At 50.2% G+C, this 20,679-nt stretch overlaps 2 protein-coding genes across 5 annotated transcripts in view; one reads left to right on the top strand and one right to left on the bottom strand.

Annotated features, from left to right (window-relative positions):
• The window catches only part of SACM1L (SAC1 like phosphatidylinositide phosphatase), a 60,713-nt gene extending 52,969 nt beyond the window's left edge, over positions 1-7,744 (top strand). For both annotated transcript variants that reach the window (XM_045080885.1, XM_045080893.1), the window contains 4 exons: positions 479-572; positions 688-780; positions 1,701-1,758; positions 5,885-7,744. In XM_045080885.1, coding sequence (XP_044936820.1) covers positions 479-572; positions 688-780; positions 1,701-1,758; positions 5,885-6,021 — 382 coding nt within the window. In that variant the 3' untranslated portion in view covers positions 6,022-7,744. The remainder of the gene's footprint in view (positions 1-478; positions 573-687; positions 781-1,700; positions 1,759-5,884) is intronic.
• A 3,970-nt stretch (positions 7,745-11,714) lies between these two features.
• Positions 11,715-20,679, bottom strand: part of SLC6A20 (solute carrier family 6 member 20) — a 33,635-nt gene continuing 24,670 nt past the window's right edge. For all 3 annotated transcript variants that reach the window (XM_004760818.3, XM_045080876.1, XM_013060594.2), the window contains 4 exons: positions 19,291-19,495; positions 17,504-17,663; positions 15,775-15,940; positions 11,715-14,174 (listed from right to left, as the gene is read on the bottom strand). In XM_004760818.3, coding sequence (XP_004760875.1) covers positions 14,025-14,174; positions 15,775-15,940; positions 17,504-17,663; positions 19,291-19,495 — 681 coding nt within the window. In that variant the 3' untranslated portion in view covers positions 11,715-14,024. The remainder of the gene's footprint in view (positions 14,175-15,774; positions 15,941-17,503; positions 17,664-19,290; positions 19,496-20,679) is intronic.

Here is a 20,679-nt window from a genome sequence, read left to right as displayed (position 1 = left end):
ACTGTGGTCCCTGGTGGGGCTGAGGCTCCGAACCTCGGCGAAGCAGCTAGGTGATGCGCCTGCGGCTTCCCAGGACTGGACTGGTCAGAGAGAGGGCAAGACACTGGGGATTTGTTACAGGTGTGGGTCTTTCTCTGCCATAGGGATTCCCTGGGAGCAAACTAGGATTCCTAGTCTCTGCTGTGTTCTGACCACCTGACCTGGGCTGGGTGTTTCTCTTCGCATTTCTTACCTTTCTGGCTGGCCCCCGAGTGTTTCTCTCACTGTGCCTAATAATAGGTAACATTTTAGAAGAAGAATGTGTATTTCTTGGACCTGCTAGAGGTTTCCTTTGTGAGATGTCTCCTTTATACTTTCAGGGCTGATTTTTAAAATCTTTGTAACTCACTGATCTCCATACCCCATACTTACTGGCCACAAAACCGTGGGAGAATTTAATCTATAGATCTGTAACTCAGAATTCACGTCTTTTAACCAGAACCGGGAAGAGAACCCAGCTGGGACTTCTGATGGACGGCTGGAACTCCCTGATACGGTATTACAAGAACAACTTCTCGGACGGCTTTAGGCAGGTGGGTTCGTGTTTGGTGCCCATGTTTGTGCCTCGGGTGGTCCTATCTTTGTATTTTTCTTGAGTAATGGAATTACATCACACTGGAGGTTACTGATTTTCTTCCTCTGTTCTAGGATTCCATAGACTTATTTCTTGGGAACTACTCAGTGGATGAATTAGAATCTCATAGTCCTTTAAGTGTTCCACGGGATTTGAAATTCCTGGCTGTAAGAAACCTTTGTTTTTCAAGGTTTTTTTTTTTTTGTTGTTGTTGTTGTTTTAAGATTGATTGATTGATTTGAGAGAGAGTGTGTGCAAGCAGCTGTGGGGAGGGGCAGAGGGAGAGTGAGAGAGAGACAGAGACTCTCAAACAGACCCCCCGCTGATCATGGAGCCCGACTCGGGGCTCGATCCCACGACCTGAGAAAATGACCTGAGCTGAAATCAGGAGTCAGATGCTTAACCAACTGCACCAAGTAGATGCCACCGTTTTTCAAGTTTTTAAAAGCATTATGTCTGAAGGTGTAGATGGTGCCGATTCCCCTTGATTGAAAACTTTATAATTGTTCTAAATGGACTGTGAAAACTTCGTTTCCCTGAGGAGAAGATTAGGGAAAAGAGTGAAACAACTGCGGGGCGTTTGTTTTCTGCTACACTTCATTGTCTTGCTATGCGAGAGCACGTGAGCAAAAGGGAGCCTGGGGAGCATGGAAGGTTTCTCGTTTCCAGAAGACCCCACTCCCTGTCATGATCACAGGTTGCTGGGGTCCAGTAACATGGAAGGCAAGAGTGTGTTTTTGACACTTCTCTCCTTTTTGACTCTTCTGCTCACCAGACTTTGCAGGAGCCCCTCTCAGGTCCCATCCAGCGGACAGAGTGTCCCCGAATGGAGCTGGCTGGTGTCCCAGCCGCTCACATAGCCCTCCCGGGTTTGGACCAGAGCCAGGCTTCTTCAGATGTGTCCTAATCAGTCTGAAGACTCAGGCAGCTGTGATTGAACCCCCCCCAAATAACGATGTTTTGTTGGGAAAAGATACTGTGTGTATCAGGTTGCAGAAGGGTTTTATTCTTTCTCAAGCGCAGCTGACTTCACAGCCTTCGAGCAGCGTTCTTAAGTGACGGCGTGTCTCTTCATTTTTCTTTTCAGTTGCCTATTATCATGGTTGTTGCCTTCTCCATGTGCATTATCTGTTTGCTGATGGCCGGTAAGTCTGCTCTTCCTTCACAGCCTCACGCTGAGTGCGGAGAATGTGGCTTTTCCTTGTATGGTGTCTTGAGATGCTGAGTTCAGTTGGCACTTGCTGTTTCTCTGTTAAATTTCGTGAGCAAAGTGAGCAGATGTGATTAGTCCTTAGATGTGACAGGAAGAAGAATATAGGCTCACAAATACTGATTATCATTGTTTTGTTTCTTGTTTTTGTTTGTTTTTTTAATACTCTTTTTTAAAAATAATTTTTAAATCTTTTTATAAACATATAATATATTATATGTTTATAATATATAATAATATATTATATAATTATATATTATACATAATATATTATATTAATATTAATAATATATTAATATTATAATATATATTATATAATATATAATATATTGATATGTTATATAATAATAATATATAATATAATATATTATGTGTGAATTGCCAGGTTTACACACTTCACAGCACTCACTATAGCACATACTTTCCCCAATGTCCATAACCCCACCACCCTCTCCCTACCTCCCTCCTGCTGGCAACCCTCAGTTGTTTTTTGTTTTTACACCTAACATTTAAACTTTTCATTTCTTACCTCTTAAGTGATACGGAAGAATTATAGAAAATACAGTTAGACAAGACAGAAGAAAATATTATTCATTATCTTGACTTCTAGAGATAAGCTAACTGCTCTTAACATTTTGACGTTTTAATCTTTGTAAGTGTGTGTGATTTTTTTTCACAAGTGAGATACACATTTTTTGTAATGTTTTCACTGAGCAATAAAAGCATTTCCCCATGTTCTTTACTTGTAATGGCTGCATTAAAATCCATTTATGGATATATAGTTTATTTAACCAGCCACCTGTTATTGGACAAATAAATGCTGTTAGAGGAACACACTACTTACCATCAAATTTTAGTAGGTTGAGGGGCACCTGGGTGGTGCAGTCAGTTAAGCGTCTGACTCTTGATTTCAGCTCAGCTCATGATCTCAGGGTCTTGAGATCGAGACCCACACCTGGCTCCATGCTGAGCACAGAACCTGGTTAAGATTCTGTCTCTCCCCGTCTCAAAAAAAAAAAAAAAATTTTTTTTCTTTTTTTAGAGATTGATAAGAACTTGTGTTAACAAGGTCTAAACTGTTTCTGTTTTTCTCTCAGTATTTTCCTGTGTTACTAAGCTAATAAGCATTTAGGATAAATGTGTCTGCGTTAAGTACTTCCCAGGGCTATGGGCTAGGAGTCTGAGCTGGCTGTATTGTTCACTAGGGGCTGTCTTGTCTGAGCCCCACTCATTGGCAGGGCCCCATTCCCGTGCGCCCCTCTCACCATGACCCTTTTTTCTCCCACAGGGACCTTACCCCCTTTTCATCTCCGTAGCATCGAGTCCCTTTCTTACAGCACTTTGTCCTCTGACCGCATAAGCACCTGGGGATCTCTTCTTCGGAGGTGGTGTCCCTCTCCGGTGTCCCCAGCACCCCCCGTGTGTACTTCTCCTTGTGTGTCATGATTTGCATACTCGTTCGTCTTTCCCACTGGATGAGCAACTCTTTGAGGGCAGACACTGTGTCTTTCTCATTGTTTTGTCTCCAGTGTCCAGGATATAGTAAGCCCTCGGCACAAGTTTGCTGAGCTAGGGACCCTTAACCCTACCCCCCCATGCACATTCTGGAGGGGAGGCTCAGTGGCTTCCTGGCTTCCTGTTGGTCTCTGCAACCCTGTAATCCCCTGGGGATTCAGCAATGTAGACGGTCACCACATGGGGAGGGAGCCATCCTGTTGTTACTCTAGGGCAGCAGTTGGCAAACATTTTCTGTAAAGGGCGAGATAATTATAACTAGTCTAGATTTCCCAAACTGCGTTTCATCTCTGTTGCCATTGTTTGTTTTTACAACTCTTTAAAAATGTAAAAACTATTCTTAGCTCTGGGTACAAAATGGACTGAGGGGTCCTAGAGCACAGGCAGAGCTGCGTGGCCTAACTCGGGTCCTGGGGCCGGTTCCGGGGCGGGAAGGAAGAGAACAGGGCGAGCCGGCACCTGCCGCCGCGATTCCTCTGACGCCCGCGCTCATTGCTCCCTCCACTCCCTGACTTCTTTAAAACACTGCCTAGCGGATGCCGTTTTCTGAGAGCCTGTGTCCTGTTGAATTCGTTTCATGACTTCGATCTGTTCTGTATTTTCTTGACTTCCCTTTGGAGCCTCTGGAGAGGCAGGCAAGTCAAAAGACAGAGAGCTCAGCCTGAACAGAGGGGGATAGTTTCTTTGGGGATGGTCCCCGGTTGGGCTTGTGAGGAACTGCCTTTCTTTTTTGTCCGAGAAGAATTTTAAAACTCAAAGGTGTGAACATTAGTGCTCACATTTTTTTAAAGATTTTATTTATTTATTTGAGGTGAGAGAGAGTGAGAGTGAGCTTGAGGAGGGAGAGGGTCAGAGGGAGAAGCAGACTCCCCACTTAGCAGGGAGCCCGATGAGGGACTCGATCCTGGGACTCCGGGATCATGACCTGAGCCGAAGTTAGTCACTCAACCAACTGAGCCACCCAGGCGCCCCGTATGTGTTTTTAAATACAAAGAGATTGATGCATCATCTTGTGTCAGTTCATTGCCATGAAATGGTGAGCCCTGTGATGTTTAGATAGGATATTGTCTGAGTAGTCTGTACTTCGGGTTTTTAGAAAATGGGGGAGGAGGGTAGCGTGAACTGACAGCTGATGAGGAAGGAGCCGGGAGCGTGTTCTTCCCTGGCGTGCGCCCTCACCATCTCCTGCTCCGTGGGGCTCCCCAGCTGTGACCCCAGCTGATCCTGTTGCAGGAGAAAAGCAGCACTCGGTTCGACTCGGCAAGGAGTAGGGCAAAGTAGATCTTTTCCCGCGGCTGCTAACCTTCCTGAACTCTAGATGTTGCAAAAATGCCTATCAGGAGTGTTGTGTGCAATAGGTCATTAAAATCTGTTACTGAATTTTATTTTATACGCTTTCATACAGAGTTTTTCTGAAGCGTGTGTTTTGTGAGGTTAGTTTTTGTGTAGGCATTTTGATTGTGGTGAATGTATTACTGATGGCTTCTTGTAATAGGAAGGTACCTGATCTTAAAGTAAATGATCTTTTCTGTGATACCACACAGTTTAGTCAGGTGGCTCTCATGCTGTTGTGTCTGGGCCATGGCCTTGACATGATCTGAGAACTTGTTAGAAATTCAGATTCTTGGGCGCCTGGGTGGCTCAGTGGGTTAAGCCGCTGCCTTCGGCTCAGGTCATGATCTCAGAGTCCTGGGATCGAGTCCCGCATTGGGCTCCCTGCTCAGCGGAGAGCCTGCTTCCCTCTCTCTTTCTCTCTGCCTGCCTCTCCATCTACTTGTGATTTCTCTCTGTCAAATAAATAAATAAAATCTTTAAAAAAAAAAAAAAAGAAAGAAATTCAGATTCTTGGGTCCCCCGATCCCAACCTGCCAAGTCAGAATCTCTGGGCTTGCCCAGCAGCTGATGTCTTACCAAGCTCTGGAAAGGATTCTGATGCCGGCCAGAGTTCAAGATCCAGTCGTTCAAACCTTAATTGAGAGGTGGTTGTATTTTTCCTGTAGATGTGCTGATCAGCTTTGATGTTGTCAAGATTAAACTTTAAATTGTAATATTTAAACACTAGACTTTAATGTTGCTAAGCAGCTGAAAGCTGGATCTGGGATCCCATTTATTCGTTAGAGACAGAGAAAGCGCGTGCATGCTGGCACGCTCGAATCGGGGGAGGGGCAGAGGGAGAGGGAGAAGCAGACTCCCTGCTGAACAGGGAGCCCGAGATCACCACCTCAGCCAAAGGCAGATGCTTGACCATTTGAGCCACCTGGATGCCCCTCTATAAAATAGTTTTTATTTACCAACCCTTTGTTTTTTAACAATTTTTTTTCCCATTTTTTATTTTAAAAGATTATTTATTTATTTGAGAGAGAGGGAGTGTTAGAGAGTACACAGGCAGGGGGAGTAGGAGAGGGAGAATCAGGCTCCCCACCGAGCAGGGAGCCTAAAGTGGGCCTCCATCCCAGGACCCTGGGATCATGGCCTGAGCTAAAGGCAGACTCTCAGATGACTGAGCCACCCAGGTGCCCCATTTCTTTGTTTTTTTATATCAACAGGTGACACTTGGACAGAAACACTGGCCTATGTGCTCTTCTGGGGAGTTGCAAGCATTGGAACATTTTTCATTATTCTTTATAACGGCAAGGATTTTGTCGATGCTCCCAGATTGGTCCAGAAGGAAAAGATGGACTGAATTTGTGTCTGTGGAAAGCGGCTTGGCTTGGAAGATTCCATTATGCAGAACTGGAGTCTTTACTGACCCGCTTTCCACATGGGCTCAAGGTCTTTCGAAAGCTTTTCTCCAGAAGCCTGGCCTGTGCTCCGTTTGAAGGGAGGACCGACAATCGGCCCAAAGTTCCTGCCTTGACCATCTCTTCACTACTGGGACGGCTCTAGTTATAATTGGAAGCTCTTCTGTAATTAAAAGGTAACCTGAATCCAGCTCCTGGAGCGGAAGGAATCTGTTCCTTGTCGATTTAATCAACTCTTGCAGAATAAGTAATATATTTAAGAGATCTAGCTTCTTTCCGTATTTAAAATGGTAAAATTATTTTTCTAGCTCAGTTTCCTTATTGTCACTGTAAAGGCAGTTCCTGATCGCAAGCAGACTTCCCCACACATCTTTGAACTTAAAAGGTGAAAAATGAGCTAACGCACCTCTGTTCACACAGCATGAGTCTCGCAGACGACAGGTAGTTAGCCAGGGAAGCCCGTGACCTCCCCGGTCGGGCGGAGGGGAGCCGGGCCTGGCGTTCCAGTGGAGTTTTGGTTGGGCCGCTCTGTGAGTCCAGCTTGAACTTGAGTGTAAAGAAGAGGAAGTTCCGATAGACTTTATCTTTTTTAAAAGGTGTAAATGAAATCAAAGAATGTAAAGTCTGTGTCTTATGCTAAAGGTCCAAAGCCACCTCTGTTTTAAGGATTTACCCCAACATGGAGAAGCCCCTCCGCGAGCCAGCTCCTCCCTCCCGGCTGTGTTGCTCCCCTCGGGCCCGTTCATTAAGCCGGGTGAGCCTCGGGGAGACTCTTGGCGGGATGTGGCGTTGCACTTGGAGGCAGCAGCAGCCGCTTTCCACGCTTTGCACCATCAGCCCTTCTCACTCTGGAAAGGTTCGTGTCGATAAGTGTGTCTGAAATTTTGTGCTTCCACATAGTTGGAGTTCTCCGAATCAAGGACCAACTTCAATGTTAATTTATGTGCAAAACAAGCCTGAAAAATACGCTTTAGAAGCTGCGTGTAGTTCTGATTATAAGTTGGACTGTATATTCAAACTGTAATTATGAGGTTTAAATATTAGAAAAGTGTGTAGGGTAGTATTCTTGCCACTGTTTTAAAACCGTTCGATTAAATCCTGCTACGATATTTGTGTTGTGCTTGAAAATATGTACATTTTTTTTCAATAGGAAGTAAGACCTTCTGTGGTCCTTCAGTATCTCTCAAAGCGCCTTTATTTCAACATGACTTTTTATTTCCCAACATTATCTTTTATAAACATTAATAAGAGTCGTTGCTTCTAGAAACTCTAAAGGAGGTAATAGCTGGAAGCCCTCTGTAGCTTAAAATCATTCATGAAGACTCTCAGGAGGGTAAGTGATCAGAGCTACCTATTCTTAACATGTAAATAAGCATAATTTGTTCCAAAGATGAAATGTTTGAAACTCGGTTCATGTCTACTGTAATATAGTAAGTCAGGGGCCCCTGGGCATCTCCCATGAAGAACTGACTTCCACAACCACAGCAAAGACCCACTGAGAGCCGCCCTGCTCGTGTGGCTCGTGTGGCTGCCCCGCAGCGGGGGGGACCAGACTGGTGTGTCAGCGCCTAAAAGTGTCCGTATCCAGAGCCCTGCCGTGATTTTATTTCTAAATTCATGTACTGTACATCCTTAAGTGAAAATAAATGTCATACTCTTTTCTAACCACTGTTGGTATCACTCCTATACTTTGTCTTAAAAGGGAGGTTCTTTTTTTATTTTACAACTTTTTAAAAAAGATTTATTTGAGAGAGAGAGAGAGAGAGAGTGAGAACACATGCAGGGGCAGCAGCAGAGGGAGAGGGAGAAGCAGGCTCCCCGCTGAGCAGGGAGCCCGATGCGGGGCTTGATCCCAGGACCCTGAGATCATGACCTGAACCCAAGGCAGATGCTTAACGGACTGAGCCGCCCAGGTGCCCCTGTATTTTAGAATTTTAGAACTCACACAAAGCAGTGCATGCAGGGGCTTTTTAGAAAGGTAGACAGTGTAAGGAAGCAAGAAAATCCATACCTTCTCACACCTGCTTTCCAGTTATCACTTGAGAAGTCGTGTCCGTGTGTATAATTAATTTTTAGTTAAAGATAAAACCAGCAAATTATTTAGTAAAGTATTTTTCCATAAAAAGATATCCCCTGAACACCCCCCCAACCAAGTTAATTTGTTTCTCAAAATGATAACAGATCTCACCAGCGCAGAGCGACAGTCTTGCCCTTTAGAAACTGATCTCTCAGGCCCCGGGAATGTGTCCGCGACAGGTGGGAATGCACCTCGGAGGCCCCCTGCCCACGTGGGGAGTGAGACGAAAGGCCTTGGAGATGGGCTGTGGGGCCTCCGTCCCCGCTGTGAGCTAAGCCAAGCCACCTCGGGCTGTCTGGGCTCCAGCAGCTGCCTCTCCTGCCCAGGCTGCTGAAGGTGAGCCGCCCCAGTGGCTTCCTGCGAAGGGTTTTTCGGGAATTCTCTCCCACGCACCCATCCCTGTGACCGTCTGTCCTTCCTCTGGTACACTAATTGGTGTCTGTGCCAGCTCATCTCTAGCTCCTTGCTTCCTGGGGCAAAGAGAAAGGTCAATGATGCTCTCTCTCATCACCTGGTTACATCTAGTACAAGTGAGACGTGAGTCCGTGTGCGACCCGCGGTGACTGCGCTCCAGAATGACCAATTTTGTCCTGTTGAGGATTCTGGGACTGGGAGTAGGAGGGCGCTGGTCCCCAGAGTCACGTGACGCGGATTCCTTGGTTCTAACGGTCTGGGCTGTACTTGTGGGGTCAGTTCGGACTGGAATTGGAGGTGCGCTGGGGGTGTCATGGGGGGAGCAGCTTAAACAAACCAAGGTCTTGGAGTTTTATCATCCAAGAGTCCCGATGTCAGAAGAAAGTAGCCCAATAAGGACATGTTACGATAAGCTTTTGGAATGCCCTGTCCGTTGCCCTTGGGCTCCCCAGCACAGCCGCTTGGCTTATAGAAGCCAGCAAGACCTAAGTGCCAGTCTTTCTCAAAACCGAATCTCAGAAACGTCGTCCCGTCACATCTGCTGTTCTCCCGGGGTTCGAAACCAGTCCCTGGAGGGTTGGGGCATGAGTGCTACGAGGTGGGCGTCCCTGGGGCCGTGTTAGGAGGCCTGCCCCTGCAGCCAGAGAGGAGCGAGACGCTGGGCTGGTGCCCCAGAGAGTTCCGTGGCCTCCTGTCAGGTGGTGCAGCTTAGACCAGGACTGACGAGTTCTGGTAACCAGACGCTAGGTGGCACATTAGGCCCCGGAGCGGAACAGAACAGCGATACCATTTGTTTTGCTCCCCAAACCCTGCAGTCTGGGCTGGGCCTGGCAAGCATCGCTCATCTCTGCTGCACTGGGCATGGGCTGTGTGGCTCCGAGCCTGGGGCCCTCCGTCACCAGCAGCTTGCGTTCACCTGGGAGGGGGCCGGGGGCAGGAGAGAAGGGGAGGGAGGAGCAAGAGGAGACAGACACCACGGTGTCCAAGGACCTCCCCAGTGCTACCTATAGCTCTGGGCTCCCTTCCCTTTGTGGGAGGAGTGCTGGGGACGAAGGCGAATCGCTGGACAAGTCCAGTACCTCCCTCCGTTCAGTCTAAAGTTTCACGTCTTCCCTCCTGTGCTGTTGGGGCCCGTAACAGAATGGGGTCAAGGGGACCCTGCCCCTGGGGAGGCCCATGCCCTTCCTAGGGCCACCCTGGTGTCCTCCCAGAGAGCTTTCCACTGGCCTTGCTTGCTCTTGCTGCATTTCCTCGCCTTACTAGTCGAGTCCATCTTTATGTCCTTACTATCGTGTGCGCACTCAGCGTGATGTTTCTAGGACTCCTCCGCTCGGTGGTCCCATCTGTCGTCTCCTCCTGCCAGCTTGTTTATAGTGAGTGAATTTATGTCCATTCGGATTTAATAGATCACATGTTCCTTTTTACCCGGTCCAGTCTGATGCTGATGTGACATTTCGGTGGTTTCTGGTCGGTAACTCCTGCACTCGGTCCGGCTGTGCACCTTCCCCATGCCTCCTGGCTCCTGTGGGAATGTCTCTCTCCCTGCTGTCTCCCCGGTAGGAGAACGAGAAGCCAGAAACACAATAACAACAAGAAACCATTTTCTAGATGGGCTTGTGCCATTTCTGTGCCGAGTGGTTCCATGTGACTATCAGCGCTCGGTATGCCAGACTTCCTGGATTTTTTCATCGAGCAGGTACGGATGAGTTACTGATCTCATGCTGGCATTTCTCCAATCACTGATGACCCCTGAGCATCTTCTCGTCATTCTTTGGTCATTGGTGTTCCTGTTTTGTGCCTTGTTGATGTCTTTTGCCGGTTTCTGTTAGATTGTCCTTGATTTGTTGTGAACTTCTTTATATTCTAGAGTTGTTTGTTGGTTTTATGTGCTGTATAAATCTTCTCCCACAGATCACACAGGGCAAGGTGCCCATGTTAAATCCTCAGTGGGGTTCTGTTGCTCTTTGAAGAAAAATCTTAAGCTCTGTGGCGCCTGGGTGGCTCAGTGGGTTAAGCCGCTGCCTTTGGCTCAGGTCATGATCTCAGGGTCCTGGGATCGAGCCCCGCATCGGGCTCTCTGCAGAGCAGGGAGCCTGTTTCCTCCTCTCTCTACCTGCCTCTCTGCCTACTTGTGATCTCTTGTCTGTTGGATTAAAAAAAAAAAAAAAAATCTTAAGCCCCTTGCCTGGCCCACAAGGCCTGACCGACTCGACCCTGCCTACTCCTCCAAGCCCATCTCCAAGCACTCTCCCCATTCCAACCATTGGCCTCCTTTCTGTTCTTTCTCACCTCCGGGCCTTTGCACATGCCATTGACTCTATCTAGACAGACATTCCATCCTCAAAGCTCCTCCTCAACCACCTGATTGAAGTACTTTCCCTCTCATACCATCACTTGACCCATTTCTTGCCTTCTTAGAAATTATCACAGTCTGTACTTATTTGTTGCCCATGACACACTCTCTTCCCTCCCAGAACGTTAAGTGCCAGGAAGGCCAGGGACGATGTCTGTTGTGTTCAGCACCGTCCCCAGCACCTACGCCCGGGACTGGTGTGTAACCCACCAGTTGGTGCTCTTAATAAACACTGATACTGTGCAGGTGAGCCACAGTCAGGAAGAGAAGTGGTTCCCATGTCAGGGACTGGTCAAGGCATTCTGGTTGAGAATTTCCTGTTTGTCAATGATGTTTTAGCCTTACAAGTGGATGTTTGAATCTGTTACTTATTTTTCTTCCCTGGACTAATGTCAAGTAAAAACCGATCGAGGAGTTAATTCTCTGCCCCAGCTTTTCTGTCAATCAAGTGGAACAGCCACAGATTAATCTTTTATGTAACGCAGACAAAAGTCGAACACAGCAGTTTGCATACGCACCCTCTGCCCCCAGCACAGTTGTTAAGGGCACACTCATGCCTACCGTGGTTTCTTATGGTCTCAGCCAGACCCTGAGACAGACAGGCTGCCCGGGATGCCCGTCAGAAGGGTTGAAAAGATTCTGAGGTCACACCTGTTTTACATGAGCACATTAGACATTTTTCTGGCTTTTCTTAGGGAATCTGACCGTCCCATTAGGGTCTTTGTACACCGCAGCAGTATGGTTTCCCTGGCCATGTGGGGGAAAACACGGAGAAGGTGACAGAAACAAGACACTGGCTGGGTTCTCCTTTATTTGTCATGTTTCCCAAATCAACTTGTCTCTTTACATAATGCAGGAAAATCTTGTGTGGAGAGCTCTTAAAACTGTAGCCAGTACATAACCAAAACCTTACAGATACACTTGTCTAGGGTTTTATTTATGGGGACAATGGCTAAAAACCAGATAGTTCCGTCCCTGATTTCTTAGAGCTAAGCCAAGGGCCATTATGTCTCTAACATTAATAGAAAGCCCCCTGGAGCCCACGATCTGGCCATGGCATCTAGGTGACTATCATGTGGACAGAGACGGAACATCGCTTTTCCCCTCCAGCTCTCTGGGAGGCAGGTGGATGAATGCCAGATGACCACTTCCATGCAATACCCTGAAAATGGTCAACCAAGGATTTTTTCGAGATAGGACTTAACTACGGCTTCAAGAGGATGCTTGAGAACTGTTCTGCCCTTCATGAAGTTTACAGGAACCAGAATAAAACTGAACCAAAACCCGGGGCCTTTAGCTCGAGCACATTATTCTAGAACAGCAGAATTTCATCTGTCCAGCTTGGGGTACAAAAATTATTCTGAATAAGTGGCTTTTCCATGACAATCGAAGGACTCAAAAATGCTTTTAAATGTCTGAAGGTTCTTTTTGATATAAGTATTCCTAAATGCATGACCCATTGTGGGGCCCTGGTCCTCGGGCTGGGCCTGGGTACGCATGGGGAGACGGCAAGCCTCGCTCCCAGGTGGTTCGGATGGGTGGCCAGGGGTAGCAGCAGGGACATACAGTAACTCAATACAGGAATGAGGAATGAGGACGGCGTCAGCCCCCATGGTCCTGAGGCTACTTGGCATTTAGGGCTGACACACCCCACTGACGCCTGGGTGGCCCATGTTGCAAGACCATGACTGTGCCTGTGAGCTTGGAGGGAGGCGGTTCCTCTCTGTAGGGATTCAGAACAGACTGTGCTGTGTATTTGACATGGAGTGTACCCACTCTTCAAGCCCTGGTAGTAAGGTTTGTTGGCCCTAAACCCTCTGATGAAAAAATCAGAGGACTGAGTATTTGTGGTTAGGAAATGCTGGTGCATTCTAGAGGCAAGTGACTTTTTTTTTTAATAATGAGGTGAAGTTGTGAAATATTGATAGGATGGCTATCAAAGAAGGCAAAAGACCTTCCTAATGCCTATTTTTGTTACATAGGACACTTAGAGCCATGAAAATGAAGTTAAAAAACAAACAAAAAACCACCAACAAAAACCCTCCAGCTAATGCCCCAATTAAGTGTCTGTGAAGATGTTTGTACAAATCTACCCAAAGAAACTTCCCTGAATCCTATATGTCGGGGAAGCACAGAATGTTAGGGCAGGAAGCGGCCCTCTCCGCTTAGGGATAACCTTGACAGGGGACATTGGCACTGTGGACTGATGCTGTATCATAAATAATGGTGTCTTCAGTTCCAAGAGGCTCTGTTTTATACACTCTAGAAAACCTATGTACAAATAATTTAAGATGGACTATAAGCGATGTTCATGGTCTTTGCTCTAATGAGTTGGCCGCCATGTCCAAATAGAACACCAAGTTGGCTGGACGCTCACCCACAAGTGGTTCTGGCACCTTTTCCAACACCCGGTGGTAGGGGCCATCTGCATGGACTTCTCGGGTGGTTTGGGGTTGTGCACCGTAATTGGGAGGACCAGGCCTGGACCCACCATGAGAGACCTCAGATCTGCACAGAAGTGAGCCCCTTTTGGACCCCAGCAAAAGCCTCCTTCCACCTGGCCAGTCAGTTGTGTTAGTGAAGGACCCAGCAGTTACATATTCACGGGGACTCAAAAGAGAGAGACCTGGTTTTGTACCAGTGACATTCGGCTGTCATCTCAGGCACTTGGAGAAAACCTCTCTTCCAGCTGATCTAAAAAACAACTGCCTTCTCCTATTTTTGGATTTCTTCAGAAGAAATAAAAAGTCACTTAAATTTTATTCCAAGAAAATTATAGTCAAATTTCAGCTCACAGGGTGGCCTAATTCTAGGCTTCCCTAGAGTCAAGAAAGCAGTTGTCTTGCAGACTGGCCTTGAAAAGCCTGCATCTCTGGTCACAAGGAGGGGCGCAGAGAGGAGCAGGGGCTGCTCCGCTGGTGGGGTGTGGGTCCTCCCAAGGGAACCTTCTTCCTCCACGGTCCTTCTTGACGAACTCAGGAAGACAACAGGCTGAGTGTTTCTGGAGCAAATATTGTCCCAAGCAGCCAAGGAGATACCGTCTATAAGCCGTAGCTGCCGGACAGGGAGCAGCTGAGCATGGTCTCTGGGAAGCCCAGTCCTCAGGCCGTGGGGGGCGTGTCTCCCCTCTTGAGACAGCGTGTGATGAAAGTCCCCAGGGCCACCAGGGGGATGCACATGATGGAGGAGGCCACCAGCAGCCCGATGACGGCCAAGGCGTATGGGGGGTAGTCCTTGGTCACGAGCTGACCCTGCAAGGGGTAACAGGGTCAGCAGGAGGAAACCAATGCAGGCAGAGGTTGGCCTGGCGAGGCCGTGTGCTGGTGGGGGGGGGGGTGTCCGGGGCCACCTGGCTCTGCAGCTCACCAGCAAGTAGGCTGGATAGACCTGCCTCCCTTGCCTTCTCTCTCTTCGTGAACTTCAGCTAGTGTGCATACAGCCACTATTTTGGCCCTGCCTCTGAAGGATCACCGACAGGAATAATCAAGGGCCTTCCCTTCGGGGCACCGACAGGGGCACCTACGTGCAGGGGGCTAACCTGAGCCCGGCGCTGCCCAACAGAACATTCGGTGATGACACACGTGTTCCATATCGGGGTTGTCCAACATGGCAGCCACCAGACACGGGGCTACTGAGCCCTGGAAATGTGGCCAGTGAGGGTGAAGAACTGAATTTTAAATTGTATGCAGTTGCAGTGATCTCAGATGGGCATAGCCCCATGTGGCTGTTGGCTGCCACCTTGAATGGCACAGCTCTGGTCAGGAGAAACCTTGAGGGACCTCTGGATTCAGTTGCTGGACCCTTCCCTGAAGGCACATTAAAGCTGATGAGAAATGAGGCCAAAAAGCCTGTAAAGGCTGCCTTTCCACGCGGGAGCCACGGAACAGCTACGTCCAGGGGAAGCGGGTGTTTGCTGTCGCCCAAGCGTGGTTTGTGACCCCAAACGCTGCTTAGGGTGTGGTGTGGGAAACCAGCCCGCGAACTTTCTGTTGCTTGTCTATTCCCTTTTTTTGTTCCATCCTGACCCGTGCAGAAACTGGGGCGGGGCGGGGGGGGCACACTGAGAAGCTGTTGTAGCAATGTGACCGCTTCATCTTCTGTTGGGTATCAGAAGTGATGGGAGCTTGTACGCTACAGATATTCTCCTCATGTCACTTTTCAAGTGCTTCACTGTCCTTGCATTTTATCAGGCTGCTGTGGATTGGGGAGACACACCCACATCCCCCAGCCACGGCTGGAGAAGCGCAGCCGTGGAACTAGGGCTGGGGGCGCCTTCGGCCACCATCGGTCACATTCTCTATGAAAGCGCTTCTGTATCAGGACAGCCGGCCTGGCCCCGAGGCCGAGGGTCCCCGAACAGCCAGGGGGCACAGCAGCTGCATGGAGCCCCAAGCGAGCCTGCCCTGTCTGTCCCAGCCCCACCCGGATCCAGACCCTGCCAGGATCCAGCACCCAAGTGCTGACGCAGGTCCCCTCGGGCTCCTGCAATATCCCTTCCAGGGGCCATGCTTTCCATGGGTCAGGGACCGGGCCCTCCAGGCTCGCTCTGCCTTCCCTGAGGAGGCCTCAGTGGACAGAGGTCAGGGGTGGGAACCAGCACCTGGCAGACCTTCTACGGGCCTCCAGAGGCCCCCTGGGAAGTCCTGGAAGGGAATCCTACTCTCTTCACTGGAGTACACAGCGAAAAACCACAGCCCACTTCTGCTGTCCTGAGCTGAGTGTTTTTCATTACCTGGGTGGTGTTTCTGTGTCATGACAACTGACCTGCCCACCCCAGGGAAATGGGTTGGTTTCAGCGAACATAAAGCCGGTGCTAGGGAGGGAGCCCAGGGGGCCGGAGCCGGAGGGTACCTGGAAGGCGTCCCACGCTTGGTACTGCAGGGTCCCCGTGAGGATGTAGTCACTCAGGTAGAAGACAAAGAGGCTGACGATGAGCAGGGGGCTCACGCCGGCCCACATGGCCTTCCAGTACCAGTTCAGGCCACGACCGGTCATGGCCTCAAGGTCACTTTCAAATCTGTTTGGAAAATGCAGAGAAGTCAGGATTATCCATGCTGTAGGTGCAAGAGGGCTCCAGCTTTCATATCCGTTTGCTTAGAAAGATTCCGTTCTGAGCACCACCGATGATCACCTCTTTGGGGTCCCTCTCTGACACCTGGGGAGAGGGTGTGCGGGGTAGGGAGGGGAGCAGGGCAGCAAAGCAACCGCCTCATGGTTACGGGGACATCAGAAGATGCCTTCCTGGTGCCACCTTTGGATGAAGGCTGTTGCTGTAAACCCTAAGGGCTAATCCCCATGGCAGGAGAAGCAGGCATGGAGAGGCCCGGGTGTGTGATGGGGGGGTGGGGTGAGGCTGGACTGTCACCGGCGGTAGCCACAGCCACCTACCATGCTTGGGCCTGTGGCTTGTGCTGAGTTCCCAAAGAAGTCTGCAGACAGCCACCTGTTCCCATGCTGCTGCTGACCTGGCTGGACCCTGGGTTTCAGGCCACAAAGGCTCCTGTGCTTTGTGTGAATGTGAATGTGAATGCCCGAGATTTTTCAAGATGACACGCTCTTTTTTCCCTTCACATCCCCTGCTCATCCGCCCTCCACCCCCAACTTGCCTGGATAGAGAGATGTGGGAAGAGCTAGCTGGCTGTGGAACGAAGGGTGACGTGGCACTGTGGCTCAGTGGTCGCTAGATGGCGCTGTCCCCTGGGCGAACAGAGGGACTCCCCTCTCCGGGCCATTCCTGGGTCCTGCTGCTTACAAACTCTGCGCTGCGAGGCACCTTTGGTTTCTCCCTCCCTCCGACCCTGACCACTTAGTACCACCCCTTTGCATGGACGTGTGTCCCTTCTCCAGCATCTCCCCTGGGCCCTGCCTTTTGGTCCTCTTTCCGCAACCTTCTCTCTTCCTGGGAAACACCTACCCTCTCAGGGGACCGATCTGTTTCTCCCTCTACACTACCACATCTAGGTGACCCACATGTTCCGGTTGACCCAGGACGTCCCCAGTGTTCACACTGAACGTCCCAGGAAACCCCCTGGTCCTGGGAAAACAAGGAGAGTGAGTCACTCTAACCCGAATATCCTCAACAGACAGCAGATGGAGGGACAGATATCAAAGTCTTTCTTGACCAAAAACGTTTTGGACAAGCTACACATTATACCCCCTTTGAGACTCACAGTGGTCTTTAAGGCTCCAAGTAGTCCTATAGGAAAGAAATGTTGACTCTCTCTTGTTTGTGACGTCCCGAAATTACTTGATCATGTAAGTCCCTTTGTGTGACAGGGGACCCCAGAGCTTCCAGGGACACAGAGGGAAACATGGCTCAAGGGGTCTGGTTTCTAGGGTCATGGCTGGTCCTCCCCACTCCCATTGCAATACAGAAAGCAGAAAGACGAGATACTGGTTGAAGGTGGGAGTGAGGCAGAGACTGAGCTGGGCCAAGGGAAAAACAGCGCCAAGTTGCAGGAGAAAAGTAAGGGACTTACTGTGGAAAGGGACTTGCTTTCCTAGTGGGGCAAGGCCTTCGTGGGGGCGTGGCCTTCATGGGCCCTTCCCCCAGCAGGTGTCGGGGGTGGGGCCTCCTTACCTCCTTAGCCCATACACGTAACACACAGCAATGGTCTCCACCAGCACGATGAGCAGCAGGGACAGCGTGGCCGCGTAGTCATTGAATATGTCGAACCAGTAGTTGCCAGACTCCATGGTGAACACCAGGCCGATGACACAGTTGACGAGGCACACCAGACCTGGGGCCGTAAGACCACACACTCATTTGCCTGAGACGCCTACACATTGATCCAGTTTCCTATGTGGAGCCACGGACCCCAGGGGGACTTAGCCATGGACTGGCCTCTCCGCCTCTGTATGCCACAGGTGTGTGTGTTCAGGGGACAACAAAGGTGTCCCAAGGAGGGTGTGTCTGCACAAGTCACTCATGTTAATTCAGGCAGCTGTCCTGCAGGGGGCGTCAAGCTCAGCGGAAAAGAGAAAGTTGTGGGTGCTGCTGTCTCCCCATGCTGTGGGGGTGGGGGTGGGGGTGGGGGTGGGTCCCACCCAGTCTGTGGGTCTGGTGATGCCATTTACCCCTACAACTCCGCTTCTGAGCTCACGGAGGTGAATCAGGGCACTAGAGAGGATTCATGTCTGGCCAGAAGAGGGAGTAGGGAGGGGAGAGGAAGACAGGAATGTCTCCCCAGCTCCCACTATACATGCCCCTGGCACGTCTCGTGCATAATATCCTGGGGAGCTCCCTTTCACAGCTGGGGAAACCAAGGCTCAAAGATAAGGAGTACTTTCCCAACATCCCATAGCATCTAAGAGGGGAAGTCAGGATTCAGACAGAGGCCCTTCTGCTTCCAGAACCCAGGTTCTTGAACCAGCCTCCAGGGGCAGACTTCCCCAGGGACCCCACGAAGTATCTGACCCTCAAGCTCCCACCTGCCCTCTCCGTGCCACACCATGTCCCACCCTTCACCTAGCCCCCATGCCATCTTGAGGGGACACACCTCGAGGAAGGGGCTATGTGCTGGCCGGGAGCTAACGGCACATAGCATGCAGCCACAGAGACCACGTGGGAAGAGTGATGCTCAGTGCTAGAAGGTTCTGACAAGGGGTGGGCGGCTGCATCTGGCTGGCCAGGACTTTAAGGAGATGGCATGTGAGCTCGGTGGGATGAGGCTGGGAGAAGGGACGTCCTAGGTGTGGTGGGATGGTGTCATCGTGGGCAGGAGTGGGGGCCACTGGGTTCCCCAGACATCACCAGCTATGATGGTGGAGGAGATGGGTGATGGAGTCTAGGCAATCATCTATCACGCAGGCGGGAAAGGGACAGATCGATGGTCCCTTGCAACAATGGGGAGAACCACACCGAGTTCTTGGTGAAGACAAGAGACATACAGCACAGACAGTGTGATTCCATGTATATGAAGCTCAAGAGCGGGAAAAACGATCCTGAAGCGGTAGCAGTCACAAAGAGGTGGCTTCTGGGGCTGGGAGCGTACGGACGGGGAAGGGGTGGGGAGGGGTTCTCGGGGTTGCTGGCAACGCTCTGTATCTTGACTTAGGTGGTGGTTACTTGTAAAAATCACTGAGATTGTGTTTAGGAAATGTACATGCTCTTAGCGTTATGCTTTGATTGAAACAAAAACCAGAGCAGATTGTCTCCTGGCCTGAAGAGTTTGGAGCACGACGCTGGTTAAGTCTGGCCTTCCCCAAGGCTGGGGAGGCCACCGCCACCAGAGGCACAGGCGAGTCACGCATTCCGAATCCCACACGGCCCAGAGGACGAGAGACCACAAAGGCTTGTGCCCCATGCTTGTGCCCCATGCCTGGCCCTCCCTGAGCCCCACATCCCCCACGGATGGGTCCACTCACCGGAGATAGCCTCCTTGGGCAGGTGGCTGGAGACGACCTTGCTGTCGGTCAGAGGCGTGAGGATGGCCGCCGTGTTCCCCAGCATGCTCCCAATGCCCAGCATCAGCAGCATGAAGAAATAGAGCACTGACCACAGCTGGGACACCTCCATGTTCTTAATGGCCTCGGTGTAGACGATGAAAGACAAGCCGGTGCCCTGGACCGCCTGCCCATGGCGAGAAGGTGGCAGTTACCCACCCAAGGGGCTTGGGACTCCTTAAGCGCACCCGATGCGAAGCAACCTCCCAGGTGGCCAGGAGAAGCCACGGGCAGAGCTGGGGTTTGCCATCTGCACACTGGCCCCTCAGGCTGAGTGGGGCTGGGTAGACACGTGAGCCGTCAGAAGCCCCTTTCGTCACTTCGGAACACTGAGCTCCCATCTCCCGCCCCAACTCACGTCCATTCGGGAGGAAATACAATCAGACAAGGTTCAGATAATTTGTGCTACCAACAGGATGGCCACTGAGGTGTTCTGAGGCCCCAGTGGCTGGGAGGCAAGGTGGGCGGGTGAAGCCACGGGGCCTGGGAGGGCAGGGTTGCTCTGTAGCTGGAGCCCTGCGGGGATGGTGACCTGTGGAACCAGAGCCTGGAGCTCCCGCGTATAGACGAACCCTCCAAGAGGTCTGAAGAGGTCTTGGGGTTGGGGGCGTGGGGGAGGGTGCCCCCTGGGTACCAGCAGCAGAAGCAAACCCACTCTGGGGGCAAGCTCCTGCAATCTAGATCCGCAGGACCACCAGAGAGGATCAAGCAGCGAGCTTGCAAACAGATGTATAAACCCAAAGACAACAAGCCACGGAGGAAAGAGTTAGGAATAACTCCCCCAGAATGGTCGACACTGGTTGGCTTGGCAGACTTCTGGCTTACCAATAAGCATAGTGGGATTCACCAGCTCTGCATGCAGACAACAGGGGGTGGTCCCTTGTAGAGAATTTACAAACGGTAACAAAACCTGCTAAAGTTGGCTTGCTTTTTATCATTATCATGAGTCAACAAATTCTCCATGGTGTCAGTCCGGAAACCGACTGCCCTCCCTCTCCTGCCCAAGACCGCCCCTGGACCAGCTATGTAGGACCTTTTCAAAGCAGCAGAAGATAAAACTGCCAAAAATAAGCGTATCACAGGAAACTCAGCGTGGGGAGCAAATATGAGAAAAAAAAAATCGTGTTTAACAAATCACTGAATTGACAGGCTCCATCCACAGCTAAATACCACTTGTAGCTGAAGAGAAAATTAGGGAACCAGGAGGCATATTCCAGGAACGGATCCACAATGAAAAAAAAAAAAAAAGATAAGAAGCTGGGGAAAACATAAAAGAGAAGCAAGTGGACATGCAGTGGTGGGATGTGGAGG

The sequence above is a fragment of the Mustela putorius genome, unplaced genomic scaffold (assembly GCF_011764305.1).
Source record: "Mustela putorius furo isolate JIRA1106 unplaced genomic scaffold, ASM1176430v1.1 tig00000095_pilon_pilon_pilon, whole genome shotgun sequence".
NCBI classification, from domain to species: domain Eukaryota; kingdom Metazoa; phylum Chordata; class Mammalia; order Carnivora; family Mustelidae; genus Mustela; species Mustela putorius.
This window is presented reverse-complemented; position numbering and strand designations above follow the sequence as displayed.